Source organism: Anas acuta, chromosome 18, assembly GCF_963932015.1.
Source record: "Anas acuta chromosome 18, bAnaAcu1.1, whole genome shotgun sequence".
Classification (NCBI taxonomy): Eukaryota; Metazoa; Chordata; class Aves; order Anseriformes; family Anatidae; genus Anas; species Anas acuta.
The window spans coordinates 5,604,227-5,627,094 of NC_088996.1; the positions used below are offsets into that span (position 1 = coordinate 5,604,227).

Genomic DNA, 22,868 nt, shown 5'->3' on the forward strand with positions numbered 1-22,868 from the left:
GCACGCTTTGCTGTGTGGCCGCTGACACAATGCAGCTTTTGTAAGGCGAGGATGGCGCTGGGGGATCGGCAGCGCAGGAGCCGGCAGGAGACAAAGATCCCGGGCTGTGATGTGGGGCTGACGGGAAGGCCGTAACTCAGGACACGTTTCATGGCAGGGGTGAGCAGCAGGAGCACCACAGCATCCCCCGGAGAGGAGCACGGCACGGCCGGCACCTCCAGCGCCCCGTGGTGGGTGTTGGAGCACTGTGGGTCCTGCAGGGGCTGCACCTCGGAGCCTTGCAACCCTGCCCCTCTTGTGCAAATTGAGACGGGGGACGAAGACTTGGCGGGGCAAAGCTGCTGCTCCCCACGGACCCCAGAAAAAGGGTTTGTAGCCACGAAGAAGCCTTGAAGGCAATACAAAGCCTCGTGCCTCCAACTGGGGGTGAGCAGGCAGGGCTGTGCAGCCTGGGAGGCGGCACTGCCACAGCCTCTTCTCTCCTGACCTTTTACTTCTGACCGCAAGCCGAGCACACAGGTCACGTTGCTGTGTTTTACAAAGCCTGGGGTCAAACTTCTCCCCAAATGCAGAGAGAAAAGGTTTATTTTGGGCTGCGTGCCACATGCTGCTGCCGGGCAGCAGCAGCTTCGCCTCCTCGCCGTGCGAGCGCTGGCACAGACGGGTGCCATGGGGCAGGAACCCCCTCCCCTGCTCCACGCCTCCAGGATTTGCTGTGGGAGAAGGAAACCTCCCTGGCTGCACGCACAAAGGACAACTCAGCCCCACGGATCCCATCTCCACACCCGGAGCCCTGCCCTGGCTCTGCACACCCGCTGCCCAGCCGTCCCCAAAGGGCAGCACAGGCATTTAGGGCTCGCAGAGAGCTCCCACGCGCCGTGCGCACACCCAGCCACACCGACCAACACGGGAGCCTCCTGGAGATGTTGGGCTGCAGCCCCGTGTGGGTGTCTGCTCACACACACGACCCCGTGAGCTCACCTGGGTGTGGGGGCACGGGGACACGCGTGTTCCCACCAGCCACGGCCCCCAGGCCCCGGGCTGGCTGCTGAGGCTGCTCTCTGCCATCTCCTCTGAGCCGGGACCCGGGAGCGCTGCACACATCATTATTCTTGCTAATTACCAGGAAACATCAAACAAGACAAGCGTTTTACTCCTCATCACTGAATTTTGTTATGCTAATTAGAGTTGTATAAGCTGTTGCTATTAAACCTGGAGAGTCAGAAAAACATTTGCATTAATACCCACAAAGCTGCATCAAAACCTAGTTATTAGTATTTCAATGAGGCTCGGGTTATGGGGAAGCTGCTGCCATTTCAGGGGCTGGTTTGTTGTTTTTAAGTCCTGCTGTGAGCGAAAATATAAATAAATGCAGGGCGAGGCCTCACGCAGACAATGCTCCTTTTAAAGGGGGAATGAAAAACCGAGGGGAACTTTGATCAGGAACAGATCTAACGGCGAGAGGAAGGGGGAGCGCAGCAGCGCAGAGGTGCTGCGGGCTCGGCGCTGCTCTGCAGACCCGCTGCGGGTGCTGGACGCTGCTTTTAGGATTTCCAAGGGGCTCCCAGGCACGTCGTATGCTCGGGGGGTTTGGGGTTGGAGCGCCCAGACACAGGCAGGAGCAGGAGGTGCTGCTGTGCTCTGAGCCTCAGGAGCTGTGCTCAGGCTGCCTGTGCTCGCACGGGGCAGGACCTGTGGGGACGATGTGCCCACCAGGACACGTCTCGGCCCTATATTGGGGAACCACCCCAATTCCAGCAGTGGCAATCAATCCCTTCTCTTCAGCACCAATCACGGCAGCCAAACGTTTCATCTGAAGATCTCACAGCACTTCAGAGAGGCAAATTAATCCCCCCCGCGCCCCTTTGATACACCAATTATCACCGTTTGATGCAGCAAATACAGCCACGAAATTTAGGGGGGCCCAAACTGGCAGCAAGGGAAGGGCACTTTAACCCCTTAGCTCCCAGTGCCGCAGAACCAATTGGGTCTTTGGGAAGGCAGGCGCACAGAAAACTATTCCCATCGTATGGAGGGGTTGGAAACGCACGGAGGGGGCAGCGCACACCTCCCAGCACGGTGCCAGGCCTGAGCGCAACAGAGGAAACACTTTGGGGAGTGCTGGGGAATGACTGGAGCTGGCACCAAGCATCCCTGCCCCCGGGGGAACGCGGTGGGTGCTGCCCTGGGGGTGCCGCCCTCACCACACTTCATCCATCAGCAGCTTCCCCGGCTGCTTGGCTCGAGCCACAAAACTCGCTTTGCCTGGCATTTATTTCTCACTAAAGAGCAGACCCTATTGACAGCTGGCTGGGGCTTAAATAATACATCTCCAGCTCTCTCTATAACCCGTGGTGCTGCTCTATTGATGGGGCTCCAACTTATCTGTTTTTAACAGGCCATTTGTCACCGATTCCTGGAGAGGGAGAGCCGTTCCCTCTCTCACTGCCTATTTCTATCAAAGAATAAAGAAGAAAAAAAAGGGGAAGAGAAGGATTTGTTCCGTTCCCTCTTCCTGGTGGAGACACACGGGTGGATTTAGTGGCAGTGGTGGTTGGGTGACGCTGAGTGCTGGTGGCAGCGCCTCCTGCTCCAGCGTTTGGGTACCTGCCCTGCCCCGTGCTGCCCTGGGACACCCCGGTGCCGAGCGGGGCCACCCGCACCGTGCCCTGCATGGAGCACCCAGCCCGGGGCCATGGATGCGCAGCCCCAGCGTCCCCCTTCCTCAATTTCGGGAGCATCTTTGCCTCTGAAAAACCAAGTCAAGGTCTCTGCCCTCTGCCCCGATACAAATCAGCGTCAGAGGAGGTGAAGAGGAGCTGGGTGCCGCCGCCCCACGGGGCTGCTCTGCCGCCGTGTCCTCCCTAATCACCAGCAGATTACCAGAAATCCACATCAGCCACGCTACGGCAAGGAGAACCCTAAGAAGGATGAGGGGAATGGAGACACTGTGAAATGCAATAGATGTCAACTTCTACTTATTTTTTAATTTCATCTCTTACAAGCTTTTTGGAAGCTAACATGATTAAGTTCTTCACACAATTTATTAGCATCATGTTGGAAATCCAGCGGTATATTGCTCTGTCTGAGTAATCCAATTAGTAAAATGTATTTATTTAACCAGAATATTAGCTGCACACAAACCCAAATGAAGCAAATTCCCTGATCCCGGGGTTCCTCTCACTTCTCGGAATTCATTTACCAGCTACAGAAAGCTCTACGCTAATGAAATAAATATCAGCCCAGTGTTTTTGGAATAAGACAAGAAAACCAATCTTTCTTGCTGCCCAGCTAACAGCCTGTTTTTTTTCTTTTTTTCTTTTTTTCCCTTTTTTCCTTTGCAGTGGATGACGGTGGCACGCAGATTTCACAGCGTTGCAGCACACTGGGTTTTCTGGCTTTTCCATCTCACTCTCTCCCAAACCATCCCTAGATCTCCGCAGGCCCACCTGGGTTTCCACTCCGTGAAACTACCAAATCATTCCCAGAATGAGGAACATTTCCATTTGGCAGCCCCAACGCAAAGGCGAACCTCGTCCCCTCTCCACCCTGATTTGCGAGCGCTTTGAAATGAAATCACTGTGGGAAGCGGCGGCTCCCGAGCTCTTTTTTCCTCCTAATGAAGGAGCTGAGTGACAGCCCCCGAGGCTGGAGGGCTGGCAGCATCCTCAACACATTTGTACCGACCTGCCTCGGCGCTGAGCTGAAGGGACCAGGGAGGAGTACTGACTGATGCGTGGCAATCTGGGGGGATATTTGGGGATTTTTCCTTATTTTTTTTTAATCTTAAGCACGCACACCTCCCAGCACGCCAGCATCCCAGCCGTGGGATGGGTCAGTGCCGATCTCTGGGTGACTTTCCCCTGCCAGCATCCCTGCGGGGCCGCAGCGAGGACGGGGGAGTAGCACGGGAGGACAGCGCTGTCCCCTGGCCCCAGGGAGCAGCTCGCTGTTGACTGATGGTATTTTTCCAGAGCCGCTGCTCCAATTTATCTTCATTAATTGGATTAATGCGTTATTTCCCCCTGTGAACAGCGGCGGGAGCTGTGGTCAAGAGCAGCAGCGAGGAGGCGCGAGGCAGCGAGCTGAGGCTGCTGCAAGACCCCGGTGCCGTGGCAGTGAGGGGTTCCTCTGCTTTTGGGGTCTGAGCACCAGGAGAGCTGCAGATGGGTTCAGGGGAGCCCCAGCCACCCTTACACCTGGCTTATCCCATCCAAACAGGCTGGCAGTGAGACCTGGGGTAATGCAGTACCCCAAAACGGGCACCACAAGAACCCAAAATGTGGGATTTTGGTGAGCACGCATGTGCCAACAGGGATGGCTTCACCTCACTTGCACAGCCCCCAGTTTTCTCTGTCTCAAGGAGCAGGACCCATGGGACTCCAAAAAAAAAAAAAAAAAAGGAAGTCCTAAGGCAAAAAAAGCTAATTTTGTGTTTATTTCAGGTCATCCGAGCACCATCGCTGCTGGAGGAGGGGGCTCGCTCGGGCTCGGTGCTCAAGTGCTGCTCATTCACATGCAGAGAATTTGAGAGATCCTCCCATTACTGCAAACAGGAATTACTCGTGTAATCTGGGGATTAGCAGAGCCCGAGGAATTATTTACATTTCCTAAATGAGGGAAACTGTATCAAGCGGGTAAGTCAGAGACAGGCAGCCGAGGTGCGGGAGGGCAATGCGCTGCCGGCATCGTCAGGAGCCGCCGCGATTTCCCTCGAAAAGCGCTCGTTTGAGGTTTTTGGTTTGAGGTTGCACGAGGTGTTTGGTGCCTTCGGACACAAACTGCTGCTGAGGTGCAGCGTGGATGGACTGGGGCTTGCTGCCAAACTCTACACCATGAGGCAGTGCCTCAGGATCAGGGGACCCCCCTGGCCGACCCCATGGAGCTCCCCAAGGTGCCTTCCCCCGCAGGGCAGGGGTGCAGCGGTGGCAGGATCAAGGCAAGGACCAGGACCACAGCCACCCTGCTCTCCGCAGCCTTCACCCACCAGGAGCTGTGTGGGGCTGGCAGCAGGACCCTCGCTGCCCCGTCCCCCCCAGAGGCTGCACTCCCCTCCCCACGCCGCCACCACCCGTTACAGCCACCCTAATTTTTCAGGCACCAGACGGCGGCGAGTCAGGCTCCATTTCCAAACTAAGACATCTCGCGTGCGCTTCTGTCGTGGTTTAACCCGGCTGGCAGCTAAACACCACGCAGCCGTTTGCTCACCCTCCCCCCTCCCTCTCTGGGACGGGGGAGAGAAATGGAAAGTGAAGCCCGTGAGTTGAGATAAAGACAGTTTAATAAGACAGGAAAATAATAATAACAAAATAATAATAAAAATAATAACAATAATAATACAATGGTGATAATAGGAAAGTAATAATAGTATGTACAAACAAGTGATGCACAATGCAATTGCTCACCACTCGCTGACCGATGCCCAGCCTAACCCCGAGCAGTCCGGCCCCTTCCCCCCAGCTAGCCACCCCTATATATTGTTTAGCATGACGTCAGATGGTATGGAATACCCCTTTGGCTAGTTTGGGTCACCTGTCCTGGGTCTGTCCCCTCCCAGCTCTTACTGCACCCCCAGCCTGCCCGTTGGCAGGACAGAGCAAAAGGCTGAGATGTCCTTGGCTTAGTATAAGCACTGCTCTGCAACAATTAAAGCATCGGGGTGTTATCAGCACTCTTCTCATCCTAAGCCAAAACACAGCATTCCGCCAGCTACTAGGAAGAAAATTAATTCTGTGCTAACTGAAACCAGGACATCTATCCACCCCTTATTCCATACCATTTATGTCATGCTCAGGTTACACTCTTTTCCATACATTCTAATTAGTCACCTATAGTAATCATGGTAGTGATAACATACAGTATAATATACTATTTAACATGGTACAATTCAGTTCATGGGCTATTCTCACCCAGTATTAAATCTCCTTGAGGTACACACCGGACCTCTCCGTTCTTTTGCATCACCCACCAAGTGTATCCAGGTCCCTGAGCGAAAACAATTCCACGAATAGGTTTGCCTTTTCCTGAGGCAGGAGTAGCCCAGACTGTTTTACCCAGCATATTTTTTACATGCACTACAGGAACTTTATCCCCATCTACAGTACGTAACAGGTTTGATTGGGCAGGTCCAGCTCGGTTGGTAGATCCCCTAGTATTGACTAACCAGGTGGCCTTTGCTAAATGCGTATCCCAGTTTTTGAACGTCCCAGCGCCCATTGCTTTCAAGGTAGTCTTTAACAGGCCATTGTATCGTTCAACTTTCCCGGAGGCTGGTGCATGATAGGGGATGTGATACACCCATTCAATACCATGTTCTTTGGCCCAAGTGTCTATAAGGTTGTTTCGGAAGTGAGTCCCATTGTCTGATTCTATTCTTTCTGGGGTGCCATGTCGCCATAGGACTTGCTTTTCAAGGCCCAGGATGGTGTTCCGGGCGGTGGCATGAGGCACAGGATATGTTTCCAGCCATCCGGTGGTTGCTTCCACCATTGTAAGTACGTGGCGCTTGCCATTGCGAGTTTGAGGGAGTGTGATGTAATCAATCTGCCAGGCCTCTCCATATTTATATTTCAGCCATCGTCCTCCATACCAAAGAGGCTTTGACCGTTTGGCTTGCTTGATTGCAGCACATGTTTCACAGTCATGAATAACCTGTGCTATAGCGTCCATGGTCAAGTCCACCCCTCGATCACGAGCCCATCTGTATGTTGCGTCTCTACCTTGATGGCCTGAGGTGTCATGGGCCCATCGGGCTATAAATAATTCACCTTTATGCTGCCAATCCAAGTCCACCTGAGCTACTTCAATCTTAGCAGCCTGATCCACCTGCTGGTTGTTTTGATGTTCTTCAGTAGCCCGATTCTTGGGCACATGAGCATCTACGTGGCGTACTTTCACAGCCAGGTTCTCTACCCGAGCAGCAATATCTTGCCACAATGCAGCAGCCCAGATGGGTTTGCCCCTACGCTGCCAGTTGTTTTGCTTCCATTGCTGTAACCATCCCCACAGGGCATTTGCTACCATCCATGAATCGGTGTAGAGATAGAGAACTGGCCATTTTTCTCGTTCAGCAATGTCTAAAGCCAGCTGAATGGCTTTCACTTCTGCAAACTGACTCGATTCACCTTCTCCCTCAGCAGCTTCTGCAACTCGTCGCGTAGGACTCCATACAGCAGCCTTCCATCTCCGATGCTTCCCCACAATACGACAGGACCCATCAGTGAACAGGGCATATTTCTTTTCATTCTCTGGCAACTGGTTGTACAGTGGGGCTTCTTCAGCACGACCCACCTCCTCCTCTGATGATATCCCAAAGTATTTGCCTTCTGGCCAGTCCATGATCACTTCCAATATTCCTGGGCGACTGGGGTTTCCTATTCGAGCCCGCTGAGTAATCAGTGCAACCCACTTGCTCCATGTAGCATCAGTTGCATGATGCGTAGAGGGGACCCTTCCCTTGAACATCCAGCCTAGTACCGGCAATCGGGGTGCTAGGAGGAGCTGCGCTTCAGTACCGACCACCTCCGAAGCAGATCGAACTCCTTCATATGCTGCCAATATCTCCTTTTCAGTTGGAGTATAGCGGGCCTCAGATCCTCTGTATCCCCGACTCCAAAACCCCAGGGGCCGACCTCGAGTTTCCCCAGGTTCTTTCTGCCAGAGGCTCCAGGTGGGGCCGTTCTCCCCGGCTGCAGTGTAGAGCACATTCTTTACATCTGGTCCTGTTCGAACTGGCCCAAGGGCTACTGCATGGACTATTTCCTGCTTGATTTGTTCAAAGGCTTGTCGTTGTTCAGGGCCCCATTCAAACTCATTCTTCTTACGGGTTACTTGGTAGAGCGGGTTTACAATCAGACTGTAATTTGGGATGTGCATTCTCCAAAACCCCACAACACCTAGGAAAGTCTGTGTTTCTTTTTTGTTAGTTGGTGGAGACATAGCTGTTATTTTGTTGATCACATCCATTGGGATTTGACGACGTCCATCTTGCCATTTTATTCCTAAAAACTGGATCTCTCGTGCAGGTCCTTTGACTTTATTTTGTTTTATGGCAAAACCGGCTTTCAGAAGGATTTGGACTATTTTCTTCCCTTTCTCGAAAACTTCCTCTGCTGTGTCACCCCACACAATAATGTCATCGATGTACTGCAGGTGTTCAGGAGCTTCCCCCTGCTCTAGCGCAGACTGGATCAGCCCATGGCAAATGGTAGGGCTGTGTTTCCACCCCTGGGGCAGCCTATTCCAAGTATATTGGACTCCCCTCCAAGTGAAGGCAAATTGTGGCCTGCACTCTGCTGCTAGAGGGATGGAGAAAAATGCATTAGCGATATCAATTGTGGCGTACCACTTGGCTGCCCTCGATTCAAGTTCATACTGAAGTTCCAGCATGTCCGGCACTGCAGCACTCAGTGGTGGCGTGACTTCGTTCAGGCCACGATAGTCCACTGTTAGTCTCCACTCGCCATTAGACTTTCGCACTGGCCATATGGGGCTATTGAAAGGTGAATGGGTCTTGCTGATCACTCCTTGGCTCTCCAATTGACGAATTAGCTTATGGATGGGAATCAGGGAGTCTCGGTTAGTGCGATATTGCCGCCGGTGCACAGTTGTGGTAGCAATTGGCACTTGCTGTTCTTCGACCCTCAGCAACCCCACAACAGAGGGGTCCTCTGAGAGACCAGGCAAGGTAGATAATTGTTTAATGCCCTCTGTCTCTAAGGCAGCTATACCAAAAGCCCACCGGAACCCTTTTGGGTCCTTGCAATATCCTCTTCTAAGATAGTCTATGCCAAGGATACATGGAGCATCCGGGCCAGTCACAATGCGGTGCTTTTCCCACTCATTCCCAGTCAGACTTACTTCAGCCTCCAATACAGTCAACTGCTGAGATCCTCCTGTCACTCCACAAATATAGATGGGCTCTGGTCCTTTATAGCTCGATGGCATTATAGTACATTGTGCACCGGTGTCTACTAAAGCCTTATACTTCTGTGCGCGTGATGTGCCAGGCCATCGAATCCACACAGTCCAATAAACTCGATTGTCCCTTTCCTCCCCCTGGCTGGAGGCAGGGCCCCCCTAATCCTGGTCAGAATCTTCTTCGTTTCTGTGTTTGAAGGATTGTCTGCTGGAAGTTGGAGCAGCAAACTTTTCGGAGAATCCTTTTTTCCTGATTGTTTTCTTTTGCAACTCACGTACCCGTGCCTCTAGGGTCGCGGTAGATTTTCCATCCCATTTCCTCATGTCCTCTCCATGGTCTCGTAAGTAAAACCACAGGGTGGCACGGGGTGAGTACCCACTATATCGTCTTCCTTGTGTGGGTGAACGCCTACCCCTGATAGCTGAGACACTGCTTTGTACAGGTGCGGAGGAGAATAATCTCTCTTCAAGTTGGTGAAACTTTTCAGAAAGTTTCTCCCAGGTGTTCTCTTTCGGTCGTTGGACACTGGTTGGTTCAGGTTGGGGGGAAGATAGATTCTCTTTAAGTTGGTGGACCTCTTCAGACAGTTTCTCCACAGCTGAGACGCAGGCCTGTAAGGAAGAGGAGAGACTTTCTTCGTACTGCCGGAGTTGTTTAGCCGCTTCATCCACTGTGGGTTCCTCATCCTCTTTCCAGGCCATTACTGCCAATGAGCTGGCATATGATGATGGTGCACTCCGTACAAACTTCCGCCACATGGGTCGTGTACACTTGACTGCATCTGGATCTTTGGATGTTTGTGTTTGGTCTGGATCCTCATAAATCACTTCCCGTACGGCTAATTCCCTCAGGTACTGGATTCCCTTCTCCATAGTGGTCCACTTGCCTGGTACACATAAAATATCTTCCTTGAAGGGATACCTTTCCCTCACAGCTGAGAGGAGACGCCTCCAGAGGCTGGTGGGTCGTGCTCCATCTGCAATTGCTTTGTCAATGCCGGCGTCTCGAGCAAGGGATCCCAACCGTCTGGCTTCCCTGCCGTCTAATTCCACACAATTGGCTCCAGAGTCCCAGCACCGGAGCAGCCAGGTGACAAGCTGCTCACCTATACAGCGACCAAAATCTTTTCGCACATCTCGTAGCTCGCGCTCGTTTAGGCTTCGGGTAGTTACTGTTGCTCTTTCGGCATCCTCATCTTCCTCCTCCTGAATCCTTGATGGCCCAGCGTCGTCATCATCTTCGTCATCTCTATACTTAGTTTTGGCAGAAGCCTTACCTGGATTGGCAGAAGACTCTCTGCGTTCTAAACGACTTGAATTTCTGTACCATATTTTCACCTTCTCTACAGGGGCAGCTTGCACTGCTACTGCTCGTTTCTCTGACTTTGTTACAGGGTCTGCCACAGGGATTGGAATGCCCTCTGCAGGGGCAGCTTGCACTGCTACAGCTCGTTTCTCTGACCCCGTTACAGGGATTGGAATACCCTCTGCAGGGTCAACTTGCACTGCTACAGCTCGTTTCTCTGACACGGCCACAGGAGCTGGAGCGGCTGCCGGAGCTGGAGCAGTTGCAGGAGCTGGGACTGGAGCAGCAGTAGGAGCTGGAGCTGGAGCGGCTGCAGGAGCTGGAGCTGGAGCGGCTGCAGGAGCTGGAGCTGGAGTGGCTGCAGGAGCTGGGACTGGAGCAGCTTCAGGAGCTGGGACTGGAGAAGTTGCAGGAACTGGGACTGGAGCGGCTGCAGGAGCTGGAGCTGGGGCGGCTGCAGGAGCTGGAACTGGGGCGGCTGCAGGAGCTGGAGCTGGGGCGGCTGCGGGAGCTGGAACTGGAGCGGCTGCAGGAGCTGGAACTGGAGCGGCTGCAGGAGCTGGGACTGGAGCGGCTGCAGGAGCTGGGACTGGAGCGGCTGCAGGAGCTGGGACTGGAGCGGCTGCAGGAGCTGGGACTGGAGCGGCTGCAGGAACCGGAGCTGGAGCGGCTGCAGGAACCGGAGCTGGAGCGGCTGCAGGAACCGGAGCTGGAGCGGCTGCCGAGTCCACCGTAGGGGTCACAGTGGCCGTTGGATCTGTCACAGGGCTTGGAGTGGCCGCAGGGTCTGTCACTAAGTTGATAGCAGTATCAATGGCAGCTCGATAGGCATGAGCCAGGCCCCAGCACGTTACAATGATTTGTGTTACTTTAGAACTGCCAGAATCATGACACCTTTTTTTCAAGCATTCTGCCAGTTTTTGAGGATTTTGCCATTGTTCAGGGGTGAATTTCCAACACACTGGGGGTGCCAACTGCTCTAGATGCCTGCCCATATCCGCCCATACTCCCTGCCACCCACAACTATCCTGCCTCCGGGCAGATATCCGGATGAGCTTCATAAGTAGTTGTTTAACCATAAGCAGAATCTGAAGTGCATTCATGAGGCAGAACAACAAGACTATGGTACTCTGAGTATTCCAGAAATATTCAATATCTTGGAGAGCTATTGTGACAAGCTCAGGGGATAAGAGGGTGGTGAAGGAGGAAGGCAGAGTGACCCAGGAGGATACAGGGGTGGTGAAGGAGAAAGGGAGAGTAAGCAAGTAAGGAAAAATATCCTCCCCTTTCCCCTCCACAGATTGACTCCCTAATGGAAAAAAACAATAGGTATAATTGCTAACAGTTTCCAAGATACTGTTTCCAAAGTACAGAGTCGACGATGTTACTGAATACAAATAACAAGTTAGAGTCATGACCAGGTATCTTATCGTCTCATAAGCCATTGCTACAACACACAGCACCATAATGATCTGAAACCAGGGCCCGGAGAGGATAAACAACACGACAGAGAGCAAATACGGAAAATAATGTACTATAATACTCAATTTGGAAAACAGGCGCAGCAGAGTTGAGATTAAAGCAATCAGCATCATGACAAGTGACTATTAAGCAGGTCTAATCCTTACACCAATTTTAGTTTAACACACTCTGGTCAGATCTGCCGTTATCTCAACCTTTCGAGCCCCACGTTGGGCGCCAAAAAGGCTGTCGTGGTTTAACCCGGCTGGCAGCTAAACACCACGCAGCCGTTTGCTCACCCTCCCCCCTCCCTCTCTGGGACGGGGGAGAGAAATGGAAAGTGAAGCCCGTGAGTTGAGATAAAGACAGTTTAATAAGACAGGAAAATAATAATAACAAAATAATAATAAAAATAATAACAATAATAATACAATGGTGATAATAGGAAAGTAATAATAGTATGTACAAACAAGTGATGCACAATGCAATTGCTCACCACTCGCTGACCGATGCCCAGCCTAACCCCGAGCAGTCCGGCCCCTTCCCCCCAGCTAGCCACCCCTATATATTGTTTAGCATGACGTCAGATGGTATGGAATACCCCTTTGGCTAGTTTGGGTCACCTGTCCTGGGTCTGTCCCCTCCCAGCTCTTACTGCACCCCCAGCCTGCCCGTTGGCAGGACAGAGCAAAAGGCTGAGATGTCCTTGGCTTAGTATAAGCACTGCTCTGCAACAATTAAAGCATCGGGGTGTTATCAGCACTCTTCTCATCCTAAGCCAAAACACAGCATTCCGCCAGCTACTAGGAAGAAAATTAATTCTGTGCTAACTGAAACCAGGACAGCTTCTCCCTCCCCTCCAGACTAATAGCTGACAATGTATGCCTTCCACATTAATGATAAGGGTTCAAGGGGAAAGAGGCTGCTCTCCCGTTTCGCTGACATTACACTCTCCTATGTACCCACCAACATACCCTAAGGCAACAGAACTAGTAATAGGTTCCTCTAACTGCCTCCTGCATCAAATTTGACACCGGGTGCTTTCTTCTCCTTTCCCATCGCTCACCTTATAACTCTGTCATCATCATTGATTTTGACTTAAGGAAAAAAAAAAAAAGAGACAGAGAGAGCCCTCTGAGAGAGCCCTCTGAGAGCCCTCTCTCCCTGCTCGTGCAGCGCTGGGCAGGGAGGCTCAGCTGCCAAGGGCACGTTGGGCAGGGAGGCGCAGGCCACTGGGAAGGCTTTGATTGTGCCTGGGCTGGGAGGGATGCAAGCAGCGTGCCAGGAGTGCTCGCTGCCCCCAGCAGGGTGGGTTTGCAGCCCTGGGACCCCACTGCGGGCTGCAGGGGTGCTCTGCTGGAGAGCAGACAGCACCGCTTGGTGCCCGGCGGCTTTTTGTGCTGGGCTCATCCCGCCACCAAGGGCAGGACTTGCTCATTTTGGGGCAGCGTTCCTTTCCTCCATCCTCCGCCTTTCTTCCAAAAAACAGACAGTCGGAGCAATCCCCGCCTGCCTCCAGACTACACCACCACAGGCACCAAACCCCGTTACCTCCCCACACTCCCCACATCGCCACCTGCAGCAGGGGCGATGCCCGGGCCCTTACAGCCCTTGGTGCTGCCGACGTGCCCAGCCCGGAGCAGCAGCAGCCTTGTCCTTAGCAGCCCGTCCCCGGAGCGCGGCTGACCTGCAGCTGGTGTTCTCTTTGATTTATGTCACAGCCTATTTATGTCCTCTGCTTAAAACAATCCCGTTCGTGTCAGCAGTAAATGAAACTGTGTACCATCCGGCAGCTGCTGGGCCGCCACCTGAAATGAGTTTCGCTCCAGTTCTTAGCAGGCAGAAATCCTTTTAATCAGCCCGACTGCCAGCACCTCCTTGGAGCTGCGACGGTGCGGGGATGGGAACGGGGAGAGGCGCGCTGCAAGCCTGGGACACGGCGCGAGCCCTGGGGTTGCTGGTGGCTCCCTTCCAGGGTCACAGCCGCTCCGGACGGGTGGCATTTGGCCACAGAGCCCTGGCAAGCTTTGTCTGGGGCTGCGAGAGCCAAGCAGGGGAAAAAGGGGCACCAGATGGCCACTGCAATGCGCTTGCTTTGGGGCTCGTGTTGCTGCCACCAAGAGAGCACGAGGGGAGCGGGTCGGGAACCCCCCCAGAAGAGCCAGGCAGCAAAACCTCGCTGCAGCTGCTGTCCTGATGAGTCTCCGAGTGAAGGACCCGGCTAACGAGGCTGCTGGCAGGGAGCAGGGAGCGTTTGCCAAAGCTGTTTGCTTTCATTAAGGAGGGCAGCAAGAGCCAGGCTGCTCCTCTCGGGGACTCGGCGTGAGGCCACGGGACCTGCTCATCCCTCCCAAGTGACAAACAGAGCCTGAGCAGCGAGCATCAGCCACCCCCAGCTGGCTGCTTGCAAGCCAAAAGCGATTCGAGGGAATTATTCGGGAAATAATTCTAAATAATGGATGAACGCAGAAAACTGCAGGCTGCTTACAGATAACTCACCGACCGAAAAGAGCTGAATTTGCCGACTAGATGATTCACTATTGATTATTTCCCCAGCTCTAGCTGTAACCTTATTTAAAGCATTAATTAAGACAAGTCTTCATAGTTCAGCATATTCTAATCCTTTGCAGGAGAGCTCTCGAGAGCTCAGCGCTGCCCTTTGGGGGTACAGCTGGAGAATCCCAGCCACGGGCACCGTGCGGGGCCCATCCCATCCCAGCCACATCCCAAAGAGCCGGTGCAAACATTGCAGCAGGCTGCAGGGCTGGGAGCACCGGGGTGCAGCAGGGGAGGGATGGATCCCACCCGCTGCCGGCTGGATTTCAAGAGCAGGACAGCTGCCTCCTGGGATAAACCCTTTAAAGGCAGCCGAGGCAATCTGGCTGCCCTCAGGTGACCCGGTGCCAGGTCTGCCCCGGTAACAACCCCTTGCTGCATGCTCTGAAACTTGCTCCAGGTTGCCCCTGTGCCACCAGCCCCTAGGAAATCTCTGCACGGCTCTGCCGAGTGTCAGCTCTGGCCCGTTTTTGGCAGTGCTGGTGCCAGCCCCTGTAACCCAGCGGGCAGCAGGAGGGCAGAGCCCACAGAGTTAAAATAAGGAGAAGGAACCCGCGTTGCCTTTCGGTTACAATGAGCACTGCTCCCACTGCTACACCTGCACGGCTGTGACGTGAGCGCAAACGCAACCACATCGGGAACTGCTCTCCGGGGAGAAGACCCTTATGCACATCTCGCTGACAGCAGCAAGACTTCAGCCCGTGCTGAAAGCTCCAGCGAGCTAAATACTCGAATGTGCCCTTGGTGACATGCGGATGGGAAAACTCAGGCCAGGAAGATTCCTGACTCAAGCCCCCGAGGAGCCCGGCACGTGATGCTGGGGCACAGGGGCACGCTGCTGCTCTGCGCCGTGCTCCCCGCGGGGGATCCGCAGCCCCTGTTTGCTCCATGAAGCCCCCGACCCTGTGTCTGGTGCTGCCTGCACTGAGCATCACGGGCAGACACACGCCTGCTGTCCCCATGTCAGCCAGGACGCTATCGCCTGGCACCAAGCTGAAGCTGAAATGCTGGCTGATGAGCTCAGCATCGCCCGAAGCACGTTTGCATCACCTCTGGATGACTTGGAGGATAGAAGAGCAAGTTAGCATCAGCCTAAAGCAAGCCCAGTATCTGACTGATTTTAGTTCTCAGAGCTGTATCTAAGAAAAAAAAGCTCAGACAGGGAACATTGAGCCAGCTCTGAAATCCAGTTCACCGATGGCTTCGGTCTTTTGAGCCCATTTCCATGCCCATACCCATGCCCTGCCTTCTCCCGTGAGCTGCTCTCACCCAGCTGGGGTTTGCCAGCAGAGCCATCGGGCCCTTTCCCCCCTCTCAGCACTATCTGGCGTGGGGATCACATTGTGGGCAAGCCATCACCAGCTGCCTGGCCCACACAGCCCTAATTTATCCTAAATTATCCCTGAAGATTAAAGCAAGATTCCAGAGCAAGTCCCTTTCCCCCCCGACAGACGCAATCAGCCACAAGCTGTGTCTCGCAAGACTCAACTTGGAGGTGAAGTCAGACTTGACCACTAACCAAGGGAAGCTAGCAGGAGATGAATTAAAAATTCAAACAAAATACAGCACAATCACTTGAATTTTAGCAGCGTGCTCAGGTCTTTTTTAACAATTTCAGTGCTTCTGCAGACTGTTTTGTGCATGTAAGGAAAATTACTTCAGCTTGTCTGCAAGAAAGCCTTGCCAAGATTGCAAACATTTGGAGTAACCATTTGCACGACACATGGCACAACATCCGAGTCCTCCTAATCCAGGTGCTTGAGCTTAACCCTTCAAGGTTACTCTACAGAAAGAGACATTCCTACATTGCTCACAGCAGCAGTGTTTTCTACGCACACAGATGTGGGATAGAATATATAACCCTGCCCCAGATTTTCATTACAAGCATAGAAAAGGGGGAAGAGAAGACAAAACCAGCAGCTGAACAAGCCGATGGGTATCTCCATATATCTCCAGTGGTGCTGTGAGCAGCACCTGAGGCCACGCACAGCCCCTCACCATCCCCTGCTGGGCCAGGAGGGCAGCACGGTGCGGGGCTGGGCACGACCCACCAGGCTCCTCGCACGACCCCACAGACACGTGCCTGCAGCACGAGCCCTCCTGCCAGCAGTGGGGTGGGCTGGGGTCTGCCAACAGCTTGGGACTGGCTCCAGCCCAGCCCCGCTCCTCCCATCAGGTCCCACACGGTTGCACAGCACCAAATTTACAAGCAAACATTTCTCATGGATATCGTCCGAAGCAGAATCCCTACCTGCTCTTGACTCCTTCAAAAGCTGTTTTCTGGTAAGGGCCTGTCTGCTGGTTTATTCTTTGCTGAAAGACAAAAAAAAAAAAGACAAGAAAAGGACTGTCAGGCAGCAGCTCACTTGGGAAGGATGGGGTGTTCCTACATGGGGAGGAAAGATGCATTTTGTGTTTACTTTTGTTACTCTCTGTTGCATTCAACACTTCAAAACTGGCACAACGTTCCCTGCCCAGCTTATTTTATTTTTCTATTTGGCAAACTCTTCTCTCACCATGAGCAAATGTCCTGCTAATTAGCACAGAAGGATAGATTAAGTCAAAATAAATAACTCTCCTCATTGGAGCTGTTGCTCCCTCTCTCTCTCCAATCCCAGAGTCAACCCAAATCTTTTGGGGAACCGAACCAAGTTAGCACTAACGAAGCTGTAATATGCTCCTTGAAAAAGATGTGTCAGGATTAGAAATGGCAAGGAAGGGCGGCCAGGACGATGAAAGGCACAGAACAGCACAGGGGAGCTGCAAGGGGCACACGTGTGCCACTGCTCCGCCACAGAAGCCCTGTGCTGTAGGCGCTGTTCTGCCTGGCAGAATCGGTCTCAGTTTGAAAAGTGCCCTTGCTGCAGGAGCAGAGTGACCGGCACTCGTGCCCTCTGCCACCACGCAGGTCTCTGTCTGAACCTGCTGCAGTGTAAGACCGTGAGTTTCGTTACCAAGCCTCTGCATTTCCCGGCCAAACCCGCTTTGGCAAGGGAAGGGCAAAGTCATCAGGAGCCTGCCTTTATGCAGCTGTTTTTTTTTTTTTTTTGAAGAATATCCTAAGGAGTCTGGACAATAAAACTCCCAAAGCCTCATTAGGCTCCCACTCTGCTTCTCATCCCCCGCTTCTAAAACCCAGCACTGCCACCAGGTTTGATCCCATCACTTGGCGCGATGCGATGGGTGCCATGGAGCCATCGTGCACAGGTTTCACGTGTGGGAGCAGCCCAAGAGAAACCACTCTGGCTTCTGGTCAAGAAGCCACTTGTCACCATCCATTAGCACATTAAGCAACTTCCCAGGTCAGTACAGCTGGCACTGCTGCTGCCAGCGGGAAATTTCTGGGCCCAAAGGCCTCAGTAAAACAAATACCTTGGCAAGAGGGCGAGCTTTCTGCACCAGATGGACCCCCTGGTATCTTGGTAAATCCGGTTCTTAGGCTTTGCCACAAAGAGGCTTAAAATTAATTAGCAGATTTATTTATTTATTTATTCTTGAGAGGTCTGTGTACAAGGAGCGTGTGAGAAAGGACGTGCATTAGGAGCTTTTCGGTACTTACAGGCCGGGCAAGGAATTAGGGTTTGTGAGAGAGCTGCTGTTAGAAGGGGCCAGCTGAAACTGTGAGAGGTTGCCAGCAGATGCTTCAAAGCTGAGACCATTCCCAGCAAGCCAGGAAGAAGGGACAGGTCCCCAGTTTCCTAAAAGTGACCACTTCTACCAGAAAGCCTCTGTCCCTTTGGGTCTCCGTTTCCAGAGAGCCGCAGCCCAGCAGCAGCGGGAGGTGACGAGGACGTCCCCGCGAGCAGCCACCGCAGCCTTCAGCTGCTGAGAGCTGGGTGCTGGCCACAACCAACAAGCTCCTTCTGCACCAGCACCCACCACGGCTGCTCCAAAAACATGACTAGAAGGCAAGGCATCCGTCCAGCTAAGCAAACAACTCAAAAATCTTCTTCAAGGCTCTGCTCCCACACTGATTCATTTCATGACCTTGCAGGGCTGTTTGCAGAGCACGCCAATGTTGGCACGACCCCAGCAGCACACAAGGAGAGGACAGGCACCAGCACGTGGAAGAGAAAAAGACAAATGAGCAAATGTGTGGTGTGTGTCGGTGCCTCCTGACCCCCCTTTTCTGACTGGGTGTGCATGGGGAGGCGAGAGCTGCCGGGCTGCCTGATGGCAGCAATAGCGGCGCTTCCTCCAGAAAGAGAAGTGTAAAAGTTTCTGCTGCTGCAGCAATCCCATCCCTGGCTTCCTTGGTCTTTAATACGTCCTGCGAGAACCGTCTGATTTACATACAACTCCATACTGATTTACATACAAGCACCAACTGATTTACATACAAATTGCTAGATCCGAACCAAATGAATGAAGTTTTCCTTTGCCATAAATCCACCCCGCATTTACATGCTGCTGGCTACCAACAAGTGAAACCTCTCATTTTCCCAGATAACTTCCTAAAAGCACTGCCTATATTAAGTGCTTTTTCCTTGGTTTACCACCGAGGGGTTTTGCTGAGGGTGCTGTGGGGTTGAGCAGCACCATGTGCCAAGCCCTGACAGCCTGCCCAGCCGTCCGTGCTCGGCTCTAGCTGCTCAAGCAGTACCAAAAATGGGAAGTTTAAAGACAGACAGGCTAGTTTAGAATTCAAAATGTTATTTCAAGGGCTCACAGAGCTGGAAACACAGGAGATCCTAAGCAAAAAGGACATCCTTTGTAAAAGGAGAAGTCTCAGCTGGGTAAAGTGGCCAGCAAAGCTCCTCCTGCTGTCCCAGCCTTGGTCCGAGGTGACAGCCAAGTTTAAACCCTGCTTGCACATCATTGCAGAGAGAAACCATAACTGTGCGATCTCAAGTCCAGCAAAGACGTCTGGAAAGCCATCTGCCTGTTTGCATGAAAAAGCTGGGTTCCCAGGATGGGAGGGATGGAAGCCACCCCCCTACCTCCTGCCAAACCCCACGAAGAATTTTGGCGAATGCCGACAGCCGTGTGCAGCATCGGTGTCACTGACCCAATTCTCATTCTTGATTTTCTATTCTATCCTACTAAAGAGGGACTTCATGTACAATAATCAGGAGATAGCAGAGGTGAGGGTATTTGCTGTAAGGAAAGCATAAGGAAAATAACATTACCAGGCGAGACCACGCGCAACTTTAACTGTCCGAGTATTAAACCCATTTTTCACCATCAGGAGCGTTATCTAACAGCGTGAGAAATACAAGCAGGAGAAAATATTCTCAAGTGCCGGAATTGATGGTCAAAGCCTGAAAGTTTGGTAAAATGCTTTTCCACTCCATGTCCTACGAGCTGTCAGCACTAGGATGGAAAAGCGCAGCTCAGTAATTGCAAAGGACACTTCTTCTTTCCTTCACTGTCTCTGTCTGTAAGGCAGGAGGATGGCAAGTTAATTAATTATCTCCAGCATCAGTTTACTTGAAGATCCTTTTTTTTTCTTTTTTTTCCAGCAGCGCATCAAAGGAGACTGATAGAAGCCTTGATTAGAGGGATAATGAAGGAAATCTTTAATAGATTATGTAATTTCTTGCCCTTCTGCAGCCACTCTCCAAGCGGCTGCCTTCGCAGTGCTGGGATCCACGTCTGGAAAATATCACAGGCATGCAGAGCCACCTCAAATGCAAAGTTTATGGAAAAATTCAAATAATTGAATGTTTACCGTATTTTTGTCAAAGGTCTGGAAAAAAAGATGTCAGACCATCTGACTTGCAACAGAGCAGAGACTTCCCATGTGCCTCCCCCCACAGGGAATCTGCCTTGTGGAGTCACAGCAGGCAGGGACTGAGAGCACCCGTCGGTAACGCCGGGCAGGCTGAGAGCAGAGATGCAGGGCAGTTCGGTGACTACCTTGTCATCTGGCCCAGGAAACCTTTACTAACAATGCCCACTAGCACGGGCCATAGATGAGGCTCTTTATTTGATTTTTTTCCTCCCTAATCTTGCCTGCTTCCACCTGCAACACAGCATCTCGCCCACCCTTGTTTCAGACAACCAGGGCTCCTCGGAAGGCAAAGCCCCTTCCCACCAGGAGGAACGAACCCCGGTACTGCCATCCCAGCTCTCCTGTCCCTGTCACAGCAGTGCCCCACAATTCTCCCCCACGTTTGAATCCCTTTGGGGATTTCAATGCCATTTCCCTCTTACCCAGACCACGCACGTGCTGCCAAATCTAATAGCGAGGAGAAATGAGGTGTCAGGTTCTGATGCACAACGCACCGTGCTGATTTCTATCTCACACAGATAAACCCCAAGCCATTCCCAAGAAGTCCCAGCGGCACATTTAAGCAATCTATTTCTCTTCAGATGAGACTCAAGATTCCCCTCTCCTGGAGTTTGGTGCTGATCAAACTATGGGTGGCACCAGTTGCACTGCCTGCGGGATGCTTGGGCACCCCGGCACCAGCATCTGGAGCGAGAGCTTGGGAAAAAAACCCACCTGTGCTGATGAAGGAGTTATTAGGATCATAAAATAAGCACCGAGGAGATCATCTCTACCTAGTCCCTCAGGGCCACGCTACTCTTGTCCCAACAAAAAGGTGGCAGGAGGAGATCCCTCAGCTCTCGTCCTGTGTCCCCGCTGTCCCCCACGGCCACCAAGGACTAAAGCAAACGGTCCCGGGCAAGGGAGCAGCAGCAGAGGCAGAGGGGAGCAGGAAGCATTTTATGGGGTTAAACGTCCCAGCCTGGAGTAAAGCAATTTCCTTCGGTCTCCTGCCATTTCCTTGTGGAGGCTTATCATCTCCAGCTGGGACAATATAAAGGCCCATTTAATCGAGATCCATTTAACACTGAATCACGCTAACAAGATTACTTAGCCAGGGCTAATTCTGCGTTTGCTGAAGTGCAGTATCCAGGGTGAGTAATCTCCGTGTGCTGGTGGCAGGTTCAGAGGCAGGTTAGCCACGGGCTGAGCACCACAGACAGAACACGGAAAGTACGTGGAAGGGCCCGACAATGAAATCACAGCCGTTTGGGCTATTGCCTTTCCCTTCTTGGTGTTAGGTGAGATCAGTGCAGAGAGGGCTTCCTCATTACCCCATCGGATCCTAAAAGGGGAATTATTTCTTTGTCCTCACAAGCAGCTGAGCAGGCAATACAGCAAAATCCTCTTCAGTCATTATCTGTTAAGTGCATGGCATCCTTTTGTGAGTTAAATGACACAGTATTTCTTGCATGGGACTGAATTCAAAAGGTTTTGCCTTCCATCAGGAGATAACTCAAGATTTGAGTGCTAATTGAATACATTTATATGCACACAAGTGATAGGCATTCATACAATTTCTTAAAGTAGATTCTCACCATTCAGTCATTTAAAAATATAGCACTAAGGGCTCCATTATTTATGATTATTAAATCACAAATCTGAGTAGCAAAATACTTCACTCAGGGAAAGTGTAAAAAGGCTGTTTCACAGGAAAATCTTTCCAGAACTCACCAAACCCCATATCACTGCATGAGGACGCTGATAACCAACGTGGTTTCACATCTAAGGCTCTCCAAGTGATTTACCCAGGGAAATGGATCGATCCCGATCGCCCTTTCCAAAGTTCCCAGATCCTCCAAGCAGCCAGAGCTCAGGCTGGGCTGTTCTGGGGAAATATTCACTGCTCTGTATGGACTGACCCGGTATGCAATTAGCATGGGGTTTGGGAAGTCCCCACTCGTCCCCTCCTTGCTTTGGGGGTTTCGGAGGGGCTGGGAGGGGGCGTTCTGCTGCTGGCACTTCAGGAGGACTCCCCCGCTGCCAGAGGTCCCCAAGGCAAGTGGCTGTACTTGAGTTAGTCTCTTAAGTGCCTAAGTGGAGAGAAATAGGAGTGATTTGTCTGACCTATTTTAGGCAGCCGCTGCCAGACGAGTGCAATTGCCTGCTGGAGGTGCCCATTTCTCTCCATCGACAGTAAATGAGGTCTGAGTGATCAGTGCGGATGCTGAGACCTGCGGGCTGTCTCTCGGGTCAGGTGGGACAGATCCTATCCACCTAATTGCAACCTTTCAAGAGGAGTCACTTTTTTTTTTTTCTTTTAATTGGGCCGTGGAGTTTATTTTAACCCCCTGGGGAAATTCCTAAGTTTTCATTTCTGTCCAGTATCTTTTGGTCTCTCTCCCCATTTTGGCAGACAATCTTTCCCAGCAGGGCTCGTGGTTTTCTCTTGCAGCCCAGCCCAGAGCCTCTGCTGATGCTCCAAAGGCTCATCCAGGCAGAGATCCAGCTCAAGGGAGGGTCAAACCCATCCCCATAGGCCGGCTGCAAATTCATCTTAGGGGTATTCAAATGCTCCTTTCCCCCAAATAAAGATCACGAGATACGGCAGGTCAAAAGGACAAGATCAGACAACCTCCAGAAACAACGAGGTGACCTCCAGGGGTCCCTTCCAGCCTCACCCAGCCTGTGACTCTGTGGAAAAGGAAAAATGTCAAGAGTGACAATTCTGGGTGCTTGTAGGGTATGACAGGAGCTGGGAGTAAGCCTTCAGTTTAATCATTTGCATTCGGATTTCTCAGCCCACTTGAATCCAGCCTACATCCCATCCTCAGAGCCTGACCTCGATGCTCAAGAACCCAAACACGGCTCAGACACAGGCTCTCGGGTGCAGCTACGCACAAGTACATGAGT

The 22,868-nt window shown here is 52.2% G+C and overlaps 1 protein-coding gene across 6 annotated transcripts in view; it reads right to left on the bottom strand.

Moving 5' to 3' along the window:
* TNRC6C (trinucleotide repeat containing adaptor 6C) overlaps positions 1-22,868 on the bottom strand; it is a 289,499-nt gene that overhangs the window by 168,611 nt on the left and 98,020 nt on the right. For all 6 annotated transcript variants that reach the window (XM_068654960.1, XM_068654957.1, XM_068654963.1 and 3 more), the window contains one exon: positions 16,494-16,555. In XM_068654960.1, coding sequence (XP_068511061.1) covers positions 16,494-16,555 — 62 coding nt within the window. The remainder of the gene's footprint in view (positions 1-16,493; positions 16,556-22,868) is intronic.